The following is a 19,237-nucleotide window of genomic DNA, read 5'->3' on the forward strand; positions in this document are numbered from 1 at the left end:
AATTTATGGGGAAAAAAATCAAGACACTTATTTCCCAAGAGACAATCTCAGACTGTTACAAATCCAAACACATTGGAGAGGGGCAAGGAGGGGGAAATTTCAGTTGGGGTAAGTTAACCATCAGGAACATCCACAGTCTTCTTGCCATTAGCACTAAGGACTAACACAGACAGAAGATGAGGTCCCCAAGCTCATCGCGTGTTAGAGCTGAACATCAATCCATCCCACCTCATCACTCCTGGGGTGCTGGATTCCTATGGCAGACTGCCAGCCACAAGGAGGCAAGTTAGCAGTTTCACATAAATTTTCTAGGCCACTGCAATGTCTTCCATCTTACACACAGTCCTTCCTTACCCATCTACTGTGGAATATGATCAATAAGCTTAATTTACAGATTACAGTAATAGGGAGGAAAATTTTGTAAAATTTTTGAATTTCTTGATTTTTGCTGACCTTCATACTGAAAAAGGTGGAGAACTAAATTTTTTTCATAGGACAAAGACAGTCAATACCACAAAGGTTAAAGTAGTTGGGTAATAAAAGAAAATATCTAATCTTATTTTTGGGGTTCTTTTTTTTTATTATTTTGATGGAGGTTTTGGTTGGTTGGTTTGGGGGATTTTCTTGGAACTGTTCTTTTGTTTTTAAAGGCAGGAGAGTTAGGAACAACTAGGAACAACCTTTGGAATGCTTCTGTGTTTTTCTTAGTAATTGTCATAATTTGATAATGTGCTAATATGCTGAATCTTTGGAATTATTGACTTTATTGAGGTTGAGAGATTCAATTGCTTGCATTCTTGACAGATCAAGAGAAGAGTAAAATAATGAGAATACGTTCTTTAGAAGAGGCTAGGAAGAGGTGAGGATCATATCTATGTTTCTTAGAACTTATCAAGGTCAAGGTCAAGTTTTTCTAGAATTAAAGAATTGGGAAAACCCAACAACAAGCCAACAAAATGCCCTCATGAAATAGGTCAGTGGTTGGCACTGAGGAGGAGACACTGGTCTTCAGACAACACCAGAAGGGATAAGCTATCTAGACTGCATGCTACATTATTTATCCCAAATGTTTGGATTGCTTTTTCTTTTGTTCATTACTCTCTTTGCAGACTATGAGCAATCTAAGTTAAAAAAAAAAAAAAAAGAAAAAAATAAACTGAAGTGAGTTTACAAACTTCTGAAATTGCACTGTGACAGATCTGCTGTTCATTTCATTTATATAAATCTTTTCAGTTTATTGCCAGCTTCTTCTGTGAATTTGACAGTACAATATTTTGTGACAGTTAAAGCTTTACTTCATGTAAATGGACTTTGATTTCAGGCATGCCAAAGAAATTTAATACAGTTCTGTCACACACTGATAAAGAAAGATGATAGACATACATAACCAGCAGCATTTTTGACAGTTTTCTGCCAAGTCATGCTATGTAGCTTCAGCTGAGAAATGAAAAATAATTTTGTTTAACATTACCCTATGGGGTCTAATGAATGTTCAATGAATTTCAGTCCCGAACTTTCAATCCTGTATACTGAGTCATGGAAAGCTCACACCATTCTCTCATGCATCACTTGTTAATGACATTCTTTGACCTTCATAAAGAGACTTAACAAAGGAAATGAGTATCCATTGTTGTTTGACATAAAAAGGTAGTATTTAGCATGAATAGCCCCATTCCAAATCTTCATGTTCCATGAAAAAGCTAGTATGCATTTCATGAGTTCATTATGAAAGGATATTATTTCAAGATAGATGATTTACAAATTGTTATATCTCTATCTTTTTGTACTGTTATATTCAGGGGGTTGCAAGAAGAGAAGGAATGTAGCACCAATTGTTCATATTAGGCTACAGTAGAAAAGTTAATGGGAAAAGCTGAAAGAAAGGGACAGGGGACCCACTGCTCACTCAGGCTCTTCACGGTGGTACTTGGTGGGAGGAAGAGTGTAAGTGGGACAAAAGAGCATCAGAATGAATATAAGAAAAAATGTTTTTGAAGAAAAACTTTTTTCAACCTGAGTACAGTCAAGAAATAGAGCAGGTTGCACAGAGAGGCTGAACAGCCTCCATACTTGGAAGTTTTCAAGGTATTACAGAATAAACCCCTGAGCAACCTGGTCTAATCTCATCCCCTTATCATGTTTTGAGCAGGAAGTTGAACTAGAGGGCTCCCACAGCTCCTCGCAACCTGAATTATTATTTTATCCTATGATTTTTTGGTACTGGGTACCCAACAGCTGTAAAAAAGAGAAGGCTTTAGTAAAGTATTAGGAAAAAGGAAAAATTATTGCCAGATGGGAAAAGAGGCAAGAAAACCCTTATTGCAAGAGCTTTCTCCACTTGTTCCCTACTGCATCTATAGAACGGGGCTGGTACATCCAAAATTAGGAACAAGAAAGATGTCTACAAAATCTTCACACCAGCCCTGGAAGGAGTGATGGGGCTGGAGTGGGGAGTCCACCAAAGTAATTTACATAATTATGTCCAAGAAAAGCCATATATGTTAAGGGTAATCTAGAACAATTAGTTCCTTATGCTGTGTTTTGTTTTTGTGACTCTTATAACGGAATTTTATTTCTCTTATCTTGACAGAAGTCAGTACGCACACTCATATTTAAATCTTGTACGACCATAAACCAGAGTCATGTCACATATGGAAGATACAGCCTGCCCTGGAAAGATGGACATAATTGGGGTGTACTGAAAAGACATGTTTGTGCTATCTGTATTCAGGGCTTCTCCTGAGTTTTTGAGTCACTTCCACACTAGGTTGCAGGAGTGTTTTTGTGCTGTTTACACTGGTTTATGCAGAGAAAGACAACTCCCTTGGTATGTCTGGAACTTCTTTGATGAGAAGCCTGAAAGTGGAAAATGGCTTCACACTTCAGGAGGGAGGGATGGAAAGGAAACCTGTCACACTAACATAACATATATTTGAAAAAGTCTTCTTCCTTTTTTATTCTGTTCATTGACCTCCAAAGATGAAAGACAGAATTCCATTCCTAAGACTTAATATATTTTTTGCCTACATATTCAAAACAGATACAAAACTATTAACTCTTCAGAAGTTCACAGCTAGATCATATTGATAGGGACACTGGAGGAAATGGAGAAGCAACTATTAGCTTCACTTTGGAATAGGAAAAAAGATATATAAAATGTCAGTATCAAGGATATTAGTAAATATCTATGAAGATATGTGTAAATATTAAAATAATTTCTGATTTCAGGAAAAAGATGGAGTTGAATGTGCAACCATGGACAATAACATTTTTATCTTATACAACTTTGTTTCTCTTTTAGTGGCAAAGCATTACTATAACACTGGTTGAGAAAGTGCAGATGGTTGCTGTAATCCTAGGATCTCTGTTCTTAGTAGCAAGTGTGACTTGGCTTCTATGGTCAGCCTTCAGCCCTTATGCAGTATGGCAAAGAAAGGACATCCTTTTTCAAATCTGCTATGGAATGTATGGTTTTATGGATCTAGTATGCATAGGTAAGCTCAAATCTTTAAACAGCACAGACTGTGGTTTAAGACTGTGACTATTTCTATTTTTCTAATTGGTCACTCTAATTGATCAGTTCTTTGCAGATTTATTCTCAGCTGATACCTTTGGCAAATGCTGCTTTTTACAGTGTTGCAAATATTGCAGAGAGAAAAGAATCAAAGAAGCTTTACTCTCAGATTCATCAGTGGATTCACAAAATCTTAGTGGTGAGAACAGGATCAGCTTAAATTTCTTGATAAAATGACTAACAAAGTTCAGGGAGTTAAACATGAAAATATGAAAGACATTATTAAAATAATTAGTAAAGTTACACACTGTCATCTTCTGATGCCAGTTTGAATTAGATTGTACCATCATGAAGCACAGAAGAAGCCCTTGAAGATGTCATGAAACTGCACACCCAAAATTAGGTTGCACAGATTTATATAGGTCACTGTGCTAGAAATGGAGGAGAATGGAGAAGGCAGGCATGAGTTCTTTGCACATCATAAACAATTATGAAACACTCACACAGTGCTAACTATAGTAACTTGCTTTACTATTAAAAAGCCCCAAGTAATTTAGCTGAAATCTTGTAAAAAAAAATACATTTTACTGCAACACTGTATTAACCACTTTTGAAATTTCTGAAAATACACTGAACCCAGGAATATTTAAATAGAAATCCCTTGTAGTATTTGGTAAAACAATCTGATTTGATTCATAGAATATTTATTATTATTTGGAGAGAAAATTTATGTTAAATAGTACATAATTATATAATTTAGAGAAATAAATTTACATAATTAGTAATAATTATTTACATCAAACAACATTCACAGAATTTTAATTGCAAGAAAATCCAAAAGTCAAACGCCATTTGATGTTTGCATTGACATTTCTGAGAGATAAATGTTATCTGAATCTTATATATGAGAATTAGAACAGTGCTGAATTCTGCTTTGTAAGGGACAAAGAAGCAGAGTGATTCCTAATATCAAGGGTTTTGCTTCAACTGTAAAGCCACATCATCTTTTATTGAAACCATCCCATTACTGTAAAAGTATTTATATTTCAGCTACATCAGCAGTTCTGTTCATTTTGTAATTTTTGTTAGAGAAGCCTGCCCTGGAATATTTTGTAACACAGGCTTTCTTCTGTGAACCCAAATCTCAGACAGAAAAGTGAGCAGAATCTCATAGTTTGGACAAGTGCTCATCTTTTAAATGAATAAAAGGACTCAGCTACGTGTCCTCTTAGATGCTGATTTCTGAACATCACCTCTTCCAGCTTAACACTCCATACTGAGGGCTTTGCTTTTGTTTAAAAATACACTAAAGAAAAATAAAATGTGCTTCAGGCATTCCAAGCATTTCATTTATATGGAGTTCTGGTTTGTTTGGGTTTTTTTCCCTAATAAAGAAAATACTTCGGAATGCATCAGCTAGTTGAAATAACCAGTTACTTCAAATTATTTTCATTTTTCCCATTTGTTTTACTGTTAAAACACCTAAACCAGATTAAACTCAAAATCAGCCAAGAACGTCTGTGGGTTATCAGAAATATTACTGTATTTATCCATAGAAGTAAATATTTGGCAGGCAACCTTTGATAGATTGGTGCATCCTTTAGCTGCCTTTCAAGCCAGCTAGGCTCAAGCCACTGCTGAAGTGGAAGCTGCTGAACAAACGTGTACCTCACATGGAGCTTCTGCAGGAGCAAAGCAAACACACAGATAAAGTGACTGGCCTGTCACTTAATAAATGCATATTTTATAGAACTATCACAAATAATACAGGAAAATTTAAATGTAAAAGTGACTACAATTAAATATATTTGGACACTGTATTGTAGTTACAAAATTCACTGCACATATGACTTAGGAATTTACTAAACTGTATGTGGAAATTCAGAAAGCTGTATAAAGGAGGTTTTATAATTGAAGTATTTTGATAATCCAGATTCATTAAAGCCACTTTCTTCTCTGCTAAGGAACTTGATGCCTTGCAACATTCCTGTAACTCCTTGGTTGTAAAAAGGAACAGGCTGAAGTTATTTACAATAAACACATATATCTGCACTTTACATGTCTTTACTCAGAAAATCTTTTTTTTCTCCCATACTGGACCTAATGCTAATAATATGACCCACTTATTCTGCATATAATTTTTAGTAATTTGCATTCTGTTTAGCTTGTAAGATCAGGACTTTTTGTAACTCTTATAGTCAACCTTATTAAATTTCATCATTTTCTTTCATGATAAAGTGAGGGAATTGGATTGATAATTTTAATTTACAATTTTCAAATAAAATTCTCTAATAGATATATGTAAGTATTACCTATAAATTATTTTTAAAACCCAAAATACTTTCCATTATGCTGATGATTTCCCTAGGCATTATTTTACCATTATTATGAATAATTTCTTATATCATGAAGCTTGTAATGCTTCCAACCAGCTACAGGTTTCACTTAGGATCTCCTCTCCTTTCAGTTGTGTTTAGTCATCCATGGCATTGTCTTAGTTTTGAACAGGATTTGGAGTGAGGGAATACCTCTACTCCCACTGTAATCTCTCTTTATTTCAATGAAAAATTTATGCAGACATACAGGTTTTCCTGTGCACCATGTATTTCAAGATAATGCTTGACATACTGGTGGTATGACCAAGATTTATTCCACCTGCTTTCAGTTATACCTCCCTTACACCTTTGCAGAAACAATACAAATATTTTTTGGTTGTTTGTGAAGTGTAGATATCTTCACACAAAAAGTGTGAAACATTTTTTTAAAATGTTTTGCTATAATTTTTAAAAGTAATTTGCCAAAAGGTACTGACATATTTTTATGACATATTTGAAAATGTGCACATAACAATTCATTTACTCAATGACTGACTTTTATATCACATGTAGCACACCAGTCACTTTCTTATTAAGTAAATTACACCTAACTTGTATTTTACTTCTTTGTTTTTACATTTTAACAAAAGAAACACCCTGAAGATTATAGATCATGAGAATAATATATTCTGTTCTTTTTAGTGTACATGCTTTATTGGTATCCACTATTCTCTTTCTTCTAGTCTGAATTTTCCCAGAATTATTCCTGACAAATGGGATTGTTTTTATTTATCAGTGTTGGTTTTAACTGTACAAGTCATTATCTTGTACCTTGCTGCATCAGAGCTGAGCGCAAAGCTGTTCTCTTTGAAATTTGCTATTGGTTGAAGTTTTCTTAAAGCAAACCTTGAACACCCTGATCAAGCAAAACTACAGCCTGTGAAACCCAGAGCTGTTCCAGTGATAGTGCTAGGATCAGACCATCTATGTAGGGATTACCAAAGGGAGTGAGTTCACAAAAGGAATGAATAGTATAAATGCCTTATCTACCTGCTGAAGGACAGTATATCAAGCCTTTGCCATTCTACTTTCCAAACCTAGCAATCATTTTGCCTAACAGAAAAGTAGTAGAATTTTATATTTTTTTACTGGAAAATAGTCATAACTACTGGTCATAAATGGTTCTAACATGAGCAAAACCTCTCACAAATAATAACAGCTGACTTGCAATCACAGAACAGCAGTGCTGCTCCCTTTCCAGCACTGAAAAGTGATTGTTGCATTGCACTAGACACATGACAGGTGCCAGTAGTACTGTGGCAAGGGAGGAAGAGATGGGAGCCAGTGCGAGGTGTGAATTGCCCTCTGAGAGCCACTTTCTTCCCTGCTAAGGAACTTGATGCCTTGCAACATTCCTGTAACTCCTTGGTTGTAAAAAGGAACAGGCTGAAGTTACTTACAATGAACACATCTAGCTGCACTTTATATGTCTTTACTCAGAAAGCCTTTTTTTCTCCCACACTGGATCTAATACTAAATAATTTATAAAGAATTATATTTTTTACTATTACTATTTTTAGCATGGATATGTTTTACTTTAATGCTGTGAGCAATTGATTGCTTTTTTTTTTTTTATATCTGTGGGCCCTAGAATAGTTTTAAGACATGACATTTTGTCCAGAGGTAAAGTCTGTTCCTGAAAATGATCTTTTATCCCTGGATAAAATCTTGTGATATTACTGGGAGGACCATTCCTAAATGTTTATATAAAAGATTAGTATGATAAATAAGATAAAGTTGTAGCCTAATACCACCAAATATGAATAAGATAAGTTGACTGCTTGTAAAGACATTCAGTAGTAAAAAATGTCAAGTATCTTGTGAGTCAGGATAAGAAAACTTTTGAAGATGGTAAAAGAATAGAATAGTACTTGGCAAAAAGATAAAAAAAGAAAACAAAATTAAGATTCTTCATAATCCTATTAGCTGGATCCCACTGCAATCCCTCCATCTTAGAGATAAAACGTAAAGGTAAAGCCTTCTTAGGACCATAGGACATTTTAGATGGGTCCATCATCCAAAAACCCTGTTCCTTGCAGATATTAATGATTGGACAGAACATCTGAACAGCTAACAGTAGTGAATTGTAATATTTCTTGGGATCATCTGAGTCAAACAAATATTTTTCCCCTACAAGTGTTCAGCTGTGTCCTCTGTGTTGTTGAAATCATGGTGTTTGGAACAAATCAGTGCTCTTCAGGGATTTGTTCTTGTTTTCTTTCTCATAGCTACCTTCATTGCCGTGAAATCCTTAAGAGAAAGGCAATTATTTGCCATTTCCTTACAGCTCCACTTCAGTGACTAACTACTTATATTTTGAGCATCAGAACTCCTCTGGACCTGGAAAATCTCTAGCATTTAAATTTTACCTGGAGTTCCTCTTTTTGTGGTCTTGGAACTGTTGGTGCCAAGAACTTCACATCCCCCCCGCCCCCAAAGTTATTTTGCCTCATCTACGTAGGTAGTTTTCAATATATAGCTCTATCAAGAAGGGAGCTAAAACTTTTTATGAGAGGAATTATGAAAGTGCTGCTTTTCTCCTTCAGCACTGCCAAATCTGACAACTTCATGTCAAGGCTTGCGATATTTGATCCTTTGTATTGTAGCTCTTTTAAAGGATATGTGACTGACAGCTTCCACTATAAAGGAACCCTTGCCAATGTTTAAAGACTTTGAAAACATAATTTCAATAAATCCTGAAAGCCCCAAGACAGTAAAAAAGAGATCCCTGAAAGAAGTCATCCTACAACTTCATCTGTTGCAATTTTGGAAAGATATTTTGACTGTTTAAATGTACTTCATGTATCTCAATGATCCTTTCTCAAATACTTTGTTCTCTGTTCTGAAATATGTTGTTCAGGTTCTAGTGGAGTGCAGACATGTATCTTTACTTTGGAGTAAATAGGTTCTTTTAACTTTGCTTCATCACAGACTTGAGAGAAGTTGGACCAAATAATGCTGTGTTCCAGGAACAGGTTGAGGAAGATTATTCTCATCTCCTTTATCAACTTCATAGGAAATCCAAAAGAACACAAAAGGATTAATCTTTGTCACAACAGTAAAACCATGGCTAATTTGGTTTGTAGATTCTGTACAGGATCCAATACACTTATTCTTTTTTGTACAATCAAGCCAGTCTTGAAGGTACATTTATGTATCGACTAAATTATTATGATAAATTTTAAAGACAGGTTACTTTATCTATGTCTCAGAAGATAAAGATAGAAATCTTGCAATCAAGAAAAAAAATCCACTAAAATGCTTTGCTGTTACAAAATACATTTAGAACATTTACTATTTAATTATTTTGTGCTACTTTTGCTATATTGGATGCTTCAATAAATTCTAGGCAACTTGAAAGCCTTACAGAGATGCTGCATGCACTATCATGTCCTTCTGAAAGAAATCTTTGTGTTTCTCCATCTTTCAGTGTAATGATCTTTAAAAATATGTTAGAGTAGGCGTTGCTATCTGCAAATCATTGCACTTTAATGTGAGGTTTGCTGTTCATGTAAATATTTTTACCACCCTTTCAGCTTGTGTCATCTTTCTGTGAGCATCTCCTTTCTGGTATCAGTTAATTGTGCTAAAGGACCTCAGACACTTAAATCACAATTTTCTTGTGCAGAAACAGGTGATATACAATCTCTTGGGCTAAAGTACATCACTGGTCATATTACAGATGTGGCCATGTATAGGAAAATTTAAGGCAAGGAGCACACTGGACAAAAGATTTTGAAATGTTTTTGGCTAGGCAGATTGCTCTCTTCCCAAAGCAGGGAGCCAGAGAAAACAGGTGGTGTTGCTCAGAACTGTGTAAGTGTCCTCAACCAGGCTGGCTGAGGAAAAAATTAGTAGGAAGGCAGAAGCCCCATGTGTCTCCCCAGTAGATCCATATTTGAAATACTCACATATAAAGAGTGTGAGTATAAACATATACATACATACAAAAAGTTAGAAGCTTAATTTCTTTAAATAAGTTGCTTGAACACATACAATAGGCATAAATATTAGTTACATGGAAATTCATAAGCAGATTGGTCTCCTGAGGACTCCAGAAATTCTGTATTTTCCTTGAGGGACCTTTTAAAAGATTTCTTGGTCTCAAGAAAAAGATAATTTACAACTTTTTCCTATTGAATACTGAAGAGAAAGAAGAAAGTCTATCATCCTTACCATGCTCATTGTAGTTAATAATAACATTTAATTTTATCTTGTTCTAAAGAACAAGACAGGAAAGTCATTATATTTACAGCTGTTTCATAAATCTTATGTGCTCCCACGTTGAACTGGGAATATGAAAGCAGTTAAATTTGTCAGTTTCTGTACTGAATTCTACAAAACACTCTTAAGCAAATTTAGGACTGTCCTGTTCATTGCAGAAGGTCTAGCTACTTAAAGGTCTACTTAAAGGAGTACCAATCTCAGTAAATAAATAGTACTTACCATGAACAAGGGCAGCACTAGCATAAACAGTTAATATCTAAATCTGCCAGTTTTGCATTAGTTTACTTAAATCTGAATAATTTATTTAGTTAGGCATGCTCAGATTATTCCACTATTGGTTATGTTGAGGTTTCATTCAGGACAACTTATTTCCTCTGCATGTTCCTACCTCCCAAACAAATGAATAACCAGTTAAATTGCATATGTACAGTTTGTTTGAATTATTAATGTTATGAGTAATTTAATTGCATCTGGAAATTGCCAGAGTCATTAAAATGTGTTAAATCTCTATTTGCTCTCAAAATGGTATCCATTGACCTTTTGCATAAACTCTCTTTTTTCCCTCTTACTTTCAGGACTGATAGTCCATGAAGGTGCATCTGTTTACCGAGTGTTTAAACGCTGGAGAGCTGTGAATCTGCACTGGGATGTGTTAAATTATGATAAAGCCACGGACATAGAAGAGAGCAATCGAGGAGAATCCTCAGCAGGGAGGACATTGTGGCTGCCACTGACTGCATTTAGAAACAGAAGTTTAGTTCATCCAACACAGTTAACCTCACCGAGATTTCAGTGTGGCTATGTGTTGCTACAGCTGTTCAACCGCATGAGACCTCAGGAGGATTCATCAGAGGATAACTGCTCTGGGGAAGTAGTGATGAGAGTGACCTCAGTGTAAAGATTGTGCTCACTGTGCTACACAGATAAGGATAATGTGCCCTGGTGTTACAGGACTGCAGAATGTAGTTATGATGAATGGTGAAACCATTAACACTTGAAAAAATATATACACTTGTTTTTTTTAAATTTAATGTTTTTTATATGATCAGATAAAACATAAATACATTTTTCTGGGGGAAAAAGTCTCTTGCTTTTTATATAGTCTGATTTATTGAATCTTTTCTCAATTTGTACCTGAGGTGTATGTAACATAGCTTAACTCTTAGGTCTTTAAATGATGAGGAAACTCATTTTTAAGTAAAAAGATATATTTAAATGTATTTTCTTAAACTCTGGCTTTAATCCACTACTGTTATTTTTTTCCACTTTCATGAGGATTAAACTGGGCAACATTCTTCCAAAAAGAATAAGAATGTTGACACAAGTCAAATATTTTTCCTTTTCTGTCTTTATTTTGCTGTTGTTTGTAGCTCAGTTCAGGTGTGTGAAATTAAGTGAAGGATATATTGTCCTTTGCATTTAAGCAGGAAGTCCAGTGGGTGTTCTACAAAACCTAAAGGAAGATGAGAAGTCTTTTCTTTTAGCTCTCCCAGATGTCCATGCAAGATATCAGACACAAGTATGACACAGACAGGGGAAGAGTCTTGTACTGCCTCTCAAGTTTCTTAAGATCTGCAGAGGGCTGGTGCTGTGCCTGTGCACAGAAGTGACCTTACCTTCTCAGCAGCGCTGCTGGAATTAGCAGTGTGTGAATCTTTAGTGCCATTCTAATTATAGGTCATTGACATCCCTTAAAAAAAAAAAAAGAAGAAAAAGAAGAAATGTGCATTGCAACTTCTGGAATAATAATAAATCCTGATAGAATCTGGAGTATAAATAATACAGAACCTTAATTTTGCCAAGGAACAAATCATCATATTTAAAATGAGCCAATATTATGATAGATCACTGCTGTGAAGTTTGCTTCTCTTGTTTCTGTTTCATGGCAAAAATTCTAATAGAATTTAATCAAATAGTAATAGAAATGGAAATCATTTTCAACCTAATAATAAGCCTGTTGAAGATTGAGATAGAAAAGTAAGGCTGAAATTACTCTGAGAACACTAGCTTACTCAAAACAGTTTTGTAGAATCATAGAATATACTGATTTGGAAGGGACCCATCAGAAGCATCAAGTCCAACTCCTGGCCCTACACAGGACACTCCAAGAGTCACACCATGTGCCTGAGAGCGTTGTCCAAACACTTCTTGAACTCTGTCAGGCTGGTGCTGTGACCGCTTCCCTAGGGAGCCTGTTCCACTGCTTAGTTCACCTCTGGTGAAAAATCTTTTCCCGACACTCAGTCTAAACCTGTCCTGACTCAGCTTCAGGTTATTCCTTGAATCCTGTCACCGGTCACGAGAGTGAAGCGGTACCCGTCTGTTGTGGTTTCACCCCAGCCAGGCAGCCACTCGCTCAGTCCCCCACTGGTGGGACATGGGAGAGAATCAGAAGCATAAAAGCTAGAAAACTCACGGGTTGAGATAAAGGTTACAAGGGAAAGCAAAAGCCACACACACAAACAAATTTAAACAGGGAATTCATTCACCCCTTCTCATGGGCAGGCAGGTGTTCAGCCATCTCCAGGAGAACTAGGCCTCATCATGCGTAGTGGTTAACTGGAAAGACAAGTCATCACTCCAAACATCCCTCCCTTTTGTCCGCCTATAGTAGTGCTTACTATAAAATAAGCACTTTATATATTGCACATGATGTCACATGGTCTGCAATATCTCTTTGGGCAGCTTGGGTCACCTGTCCTGGCTGTGTCTCCTCCCAGACTCCCAATAATTCTCACCCTCCTCACCAGCAGGGCAGTACAGAAATCAGAAGTAGCCTTGGCTCTGTGTGAGCCCTGCTCAGCCATAACCAAAACATCTCTATCAACATCTACTACCAACTCTGTGCTCAGCATAAATCCAAAACAGTCTGTTCCAGTCACTGTGAAAACATTTAATTCTACTCCAGCTAAACCCAACACATTCCACCCCTTATTCCATAGCATTTACATGATGCCAGGTGTCACACTATTCAATACAATTGCAGTAACCACCACCTTAACCAACACACTGCCCGTCTGCTTCCCCTCATGAGGATGTTGAGGACAACAGTGAGGTCTCTCCCCAGTCTCTTCTCCAGGCTGAACAGACCAAATGAGCTCTGTTGCTCCTCATACAGCTTTTCCTTCAGATCCTTCACCATCCTTGTAACCCTCCTTTGGGCCTCCCTTGGATGCTCTTCAATAATTTAATGTCTTTCTTATATTGTGGCACCCAAAATTGCACACAGCGCTCAAGGTGAGGCTGCCCCAGTGCAGAGTAGAGTAGGACAATCCCCTCCCTTGCCCAGCTGGTGATGCTGTGCCTGATGCACCTCAGGAGAGGGTTGGCCCTCCTGGCTGCCAGGGCAATGCTGACTCATGTTCAGCTTGCCACTGACCAGGACACCCAGGGCCCTTTCTGCAGCACTGCTTTCCAGCACCTCATTCCTTTGGCCTATACATACACCCAGGGTTGCCCCATCTAAAGTGCAGAATCCAACACTTGATCAGGTTGAACTTCATATGTTAATGATTGACCATCTCTCTAATTTGTTGAGGTCTCTCTGCAGGGTCTCCCTGCTCCCAAGGGGGTCAACATCTCCTCCCAATTTAGTGCCATCAGCGAGCATATTTAGTGTTCCTTTGAGTACTGTGTCCAAGCCATGAATGAAGATGTTGAAGGGAACTGGGTCAGGGAAGGAATGTTGGATTGACCTTTTGTGGCTGTCAGATTCCCACCCAGCTTCTCTATCACCCTTCTCAACAGAAGACAGGGAATAGAGCATGAAAAATCTTGTGGGTCAAGACAAAGACAAGGGCATCACTAACCAGCTACCTCTCCTCTTCCCAGGTGCAGCTTCAACCCTTCACTCCCAACTCTTCTACCTTCTCCCCAGTGGGCAGCACAGGGGGATGAGGAATGGGGGTCTGCAGTCAGTCTATAACAGTTCCTGTGTGCTGCCCCTTTCTCCTCCTCACACTTCTCTGCTCCAGCCTTGGGCTTCTCCAAGCATTTCAGTCTTTCAGTATAAACCTGCCCCAGCATGGGCTCTCCATGGGCTACAGTTCCTTTGAGACATGTCTGCCAGGGGCTGCAGCGGCGTGGATGTCAGCTGCACCATGGTCTCTCCAGAGTTTACAGGGAAGTATCTGCTCCACCAGTACATCTCCAGGGTCACAGGACAATCTCTGCTTGGGACAGACTGTGTTTGGCATGAAGCAATCCCAGCCTCTCCTCCCAAAGGTCGCCTCTGCAGCTCCCATCCCCACCTGCCCCCTGGGCACCTGGACCCAGTACAGAGATAAACAATTTTCTGTTTCAAAATAAGTTTATCCAGTGGCTGAAAATTTTTATTTTGTGCAGGAGATGGAGTGTTGAGGCTGGAAAATTCCCTCTCATGAATCAACAGGATGGTGCTGAAATCAGTGCATGTCTTCCTTTTATAAGAGGCTTACATGCCACCACCAGACACAGGAGGTCTCTGTGACTACGCTTGGAAGGGAGATAGAAATAATTTAAGCACTGGTGCTTAAAAGCTCCTTGTATATTCATAAACATTTATCTTATGAACTCTACACAGGGCCCAGCATTCTGTGTTACAGTTCCACAAGTTCAAAGTTATATTTAGTAAATTACAGATGTCTTACTGTTCTCTAACCAAGTCATGTGAAAACCAGTACATAAGCCATGAACAAAAAAATGCTATCTCAAAAAACCCAACTTATCTCCTGCATGGCAAATTACCAGCATACAACAGGCACTCTCCTTGAGAAACTGTGAGAATTCACTTCTAGGTTATCTTTAAACAATTTCCCAAAGGAGGAATTTGGAGAGAAGTAAAAGATGAAACTATGACTAGGGAAACCTGCTTTATCACTGGGAAATACTTGTTCTTAATTACTGCTTAAATAAAGGCTGCTTTCCCAGAAGGACCACAGCTTCTCTTGACCAAATTGAGATAACAGTTAGTACCTCAAAAAGCACTTGCAATACCAGCATAATAAAGTATGCTGTGATCGATATAGTTATGGTTCACACCTTTGAGGTACTCGTGATCTCTGGGATTTAAAGAATATTTAAGTGGTCTTTTATAGGATCCTAAAAACAAAATTAAGAACTATATGAAAACATAAAGAAATATTTTTATTCTCATCCAAATGGGTAAGGTGCTGGCAGAAAACAAAACTCACCAGAAAGAAAATCGATGGATGTAATTTAAGAGAGGACAAGATTCTGTGCTCAAATATTTGAGAGACACCTAGGTCTAGAACACTTAACAACCTCTGAGTGAAAAAATGGTCCAACTAAGAGAAATGAAAATTGTTTGTAAGAGAAATGTTTATGGCAAATATCACAAAAGCCTTTTTAATGGTAGGAAAACTTAACATTAATTTCTATGGTACAATAATTTTGCATATGACTGCATTTATGTATTTCCATATGTAGAAAACAGGATCAGAAAATTATAAACGGCAACAGGATCAGTATAGGCAGGATGCAGTTGTTAAAAAATAATGGAATTGTGTTGTCTTGCAAAATATTTTCAGTAGTAAGAGTGCCTAGTGCAGGATATGAACATTTTTTCATTGACCTTGTATTTGGATTAGTGCAGTACTTGCATTGCTGTAATCACCTACATGCCAGAGGATGAATTAAAATTAGAACAGGTGCATAGAGAGGATATTAGGATGAGAAAGGAGCAGGGACTCTATTCCAGTCACTACGGGGACAGGAGGAGGTGTGTGTGCAGAATTAGAAGAGCCTGGCTTGTTCTGCTTAACAAAAGTTGAGAGCAAATGTTATTGCTCTCAGTTAATACATTGCAGAATAAAATTTATTTTAGGCAAAGGACAAGCCTAAGACAGCAGAAGAACTCAAGGGCACAAATAGATCAGAAATCAATTTAGCTAGAAGTTCAAGGTAGTTTTAAAATATTCATGGAATGAATTACAGACAACAATTCAAGCTGGAAGGACCCACGGGAGGACATCTAATCCAAGCTGCAGAGTCAGCTTTCGAGGTCAGACCAGGTTGCTCAGGGCTTTAAGCCAGCAGGTCTTAAAAATCTTTAAGGATGGAAACTGCACAGTCTCTATGGGCAACCAGCTCCAGGTGTTGACTGTTACCAGAGTAGTATTTCCTTCTATCCCACATTTTCTCCTGTTACAGCTTACACCCACTGTCTCTCATTCACCCATAAAGCCCCGGGGAAGTGGGTGGCTCTGCTTTCTTGATAACCCCTTGCTGGGTTCTGGCTGGCTGCTGTTGGGCCTCCCCTGAAGCCATTCATCCTCAAGGCTGAATAAGGTCTGATTCCTCCCCATGCAGGGCAATCCAGCTTCTGCTGAATTTGTTCAGTTGCTTTATGTCTTTCCTGTACTGGGCTCTGCAAAGCATTAGAAGATGAAATAACTTGTTGGTGGAGACAAAGGCAAAGAAGGCATTAGGGACATTGGTCTTCTCTGTGTGCACTGCCACAAAGTCACTCTCTCCACTGAGCAGTGAGCACACAGATCCTTGTTTGGCCTTCTACTGCTCACACAGAGGATGAACACCTCTGTCTTGCCCTTGAGGTACCTTCCAGTTCCAGCTGAGCTTGGCTTTCCTAACCCCACCCTTGAAAGGCCGATATTTCTAAAGCTCTCCTCTGTAGAGCCCTGTTTCTGCCTCCTTTTTGTGGTCATTTTCCAGAATTCTCTCGTGAGTTCTTGGCTTAGCCAAGAGGGGCTGCTGATACACCTGCTTGTTTTCCCAGGTATTAGGATGAACCATTTTCATGTGGTCCATATAATCATGGCAGTTCCCCTCAACTCTTTAACCCTTCAGAGCTCCTCTTGTGTGATCTCAGCTGCCTATGTCCTGGACAAGATGCTCACCTGGTGCCCCACATTTGGGCTCTGCCATTCTCCTCCCTCACTCCCCTCAGGATCTTCATCTCCTCTCTTTCACACTCACCATAGCTAAGGCTGTCATGGGTCACCACATCCCATGCTGGTGTCTCCTTGAAAGGGACAGCAGATCTATCAGTGTGATCCCAAGGGATGGCCCAACCAGGCCTGGTATCAAGAAGTTGTCCCTGACACCATCCAGAAACATACTCCTGCATGTGTCCTGACATGCTGCCCCTCCAGCGGTGACAGGGAAGTTCGTGGCTCCAAGGAACAGCAGGCTTTGTCTTCCCCAGACTCCCTCTAAAGGTTTAAGTCCCCTCCCTCAGTCTGACCCCATGGTGTTTCCCCTCATGCCGCTGCCCTTCCTTCTCTTCACTTGGTTCTGATTCACGTGTTCTCACCAGACCCTCGGCTGGCCCACAGGAGAACTCCACATATCCCACCTGCTCCTGTAAGCCTTGGGCATCCCTCCTTCTTATCCTCCCTGCCTGACTGTCCTTCTTGTCTTTCCTGAGTGTGGCACACTGAATTACTGGAAGAGCCTCCATGAAAAACAGTGACAAAAATTCCAGCCTGAATCAGAGGGGTTTTGATGACATTATGAAAGCAATTGACATGTCATTACTAGTGGTGGCAGAAGACTGGGTACCCTTCTGTCCTGGTTCTGACCAGGACAGGGCTACTTTTGCATACTGGGAGAGGCATGGCCAGGACCTGGAGGTTATTCTGTACCACCCCACCTTCCTCTCTCTTCTGGGAAGGAGTGATTCCTCCTGGTCAAGTAAGCATGGTGGAGGGAGATGTCTGATATTGTCTATTGTTGAGAGGGGGTTGTATGTGAATATTTTTTTTTTGTACCCTCTGTCTATATTGTAGCTGTTACTGTTCGTTTCTTGTCTCATTGCTGTTAACAGTAAATTGCTGGGATCTCAACCCATGATCTTTGCCTTTTGTGCCTCCAATTCTCCTCTCCAGAGCAGTGCACAGTTTGGAGAGTCCCAGTGAGGGCAGTGAACTGGGGAGAACCATTCCTAATCCATGATACCTTCCCCCTCTGTGCTCATTTCTATGGACACAAAATGCATACATGTCCTCTCCTGAAGAATTTAATATTTTGTCCAAACAATTAACCTTTTTTCTAACTAATCTAGTTAAGTGAGAGACATTTAATGGACACCAGAAAAACCACCCTTTACTTAAACCTTAGGACCAGATATAATATAGGGTGAGGTCTTGCCTGCAGTTCCAGACAGAGGAAAAACACTGGAATTCAGACCACATGTCAAACCTGCATTTCAGTCACCATCCTGTTTGGATACTAAAACCACAGTGAGAGAGAATCAAGGTGCTGCACAAGCTAAAGGTTTGCACCACCACCTCTGGGAAGTCACGTTTTTCCCATTTTCCTTGCATTAATCACCACTGACAGTAAACCAACTTAACTATAGGCAGCATAAGGGCAACTTTTGAGTTTCTCTTTTGGGACACAGTAGAAATAGCAAGAATTGTGCAGGGAACAGCCCTCACATTCATATGACTTTGAAAGCAAGGAAGAATCAGATTCTTCTCACTCAAGAATAGAAATGTTGGCTCTTAAACAGAAGATCACTATCCCAAAACTGTAGTGGTGAAACACAACAAGGCTCTCAAGGAAAAGCTATTTCCAGGCACTACTGTATACATAAGGTTTAAAAATGTTTAAAGTAGAAAAACCCAAACAACCCAGCCCATTACAAATAGATTACTATTAGAGGCATATAATTTTGGGACTCAAACTGAGCACCACTCCCTAGACTGGAAAGACTCAGTAATTCTTTTGAATATCAATAAGAAAACTGATAGAAACAAAAAAAAATATGCTTCATAAAGAGTTTCTTGACAACAGAAAGCTAATATGATGGGAGCTCTGCAAAATAGCTTCTCAAATAGACAGCAAAACACATCCTAATATCTTTCCTTTAGAATTGTATTTAAAATTCAATTTAAATGTTGAAACATATAATGTAATATTTAAAGCAAAACTTTTCACCTATTCTCCTCTTGCAGTTGGGCATCATCAGTATTAACCTGCTCTGGTGTGTAAATCAAATTCAGTAATTCAAACAGCACTGCAAAGATATAGGCAGGCCATTTACTGAGCTCTGCCAGTCTGATTATACTCCAGACAAAGCCACAGTGGTTTGACAGGAATTTTTTTACTCCATTCATAAGGTACCATGGAACCCCTCATGAATGCAAAGCAAACTGCT

General features: G+C 38.5%; 1 protein-coding gene across 1 annotated transcript in view; it reads left to right on the forward strand.

The window, feature by feature from the left end:
- The window catches only part of MARCHF11 (membrane associated ring-CH-type finger 11), a 32,402-nt gene extending 20,956 nt beyond the window's left edge, over positions 1–11,446 (forward strand). Inside the window, exons 3-4 of the mRNA XM_066545627.1 lie at positions 3,302–3,494; positions 10,692–11,446. Coding sequence (XP_066401724.1) covers positions 3,302–3,494; positions 10,692–11,014 — 516 coding nt within the window. The 3' untranslated portion in view covers positions 11,015–11,446. The remainder of the gene's footprint in view (positions 1–3,301; positions 3,495–10,691) is intronic.
- Positions 11,447–19,237: the final 7,791 nt, after the last annotated feature.

Source organism: Molothrus aeneus, chromosome 1 (genome assembly GCF_037042795.1).
Source record: "Molothrus aeneus isolate 106 chromosome 1, BPBGC_Maene_1.0, whole genome shotgun sequence".
NCBI classification, from domain to species: Eukaryota; Metazoa; Chordata; class Aves; order Passeriformes; family Icteridae; genus Molothrus; species Molothrus aeneus.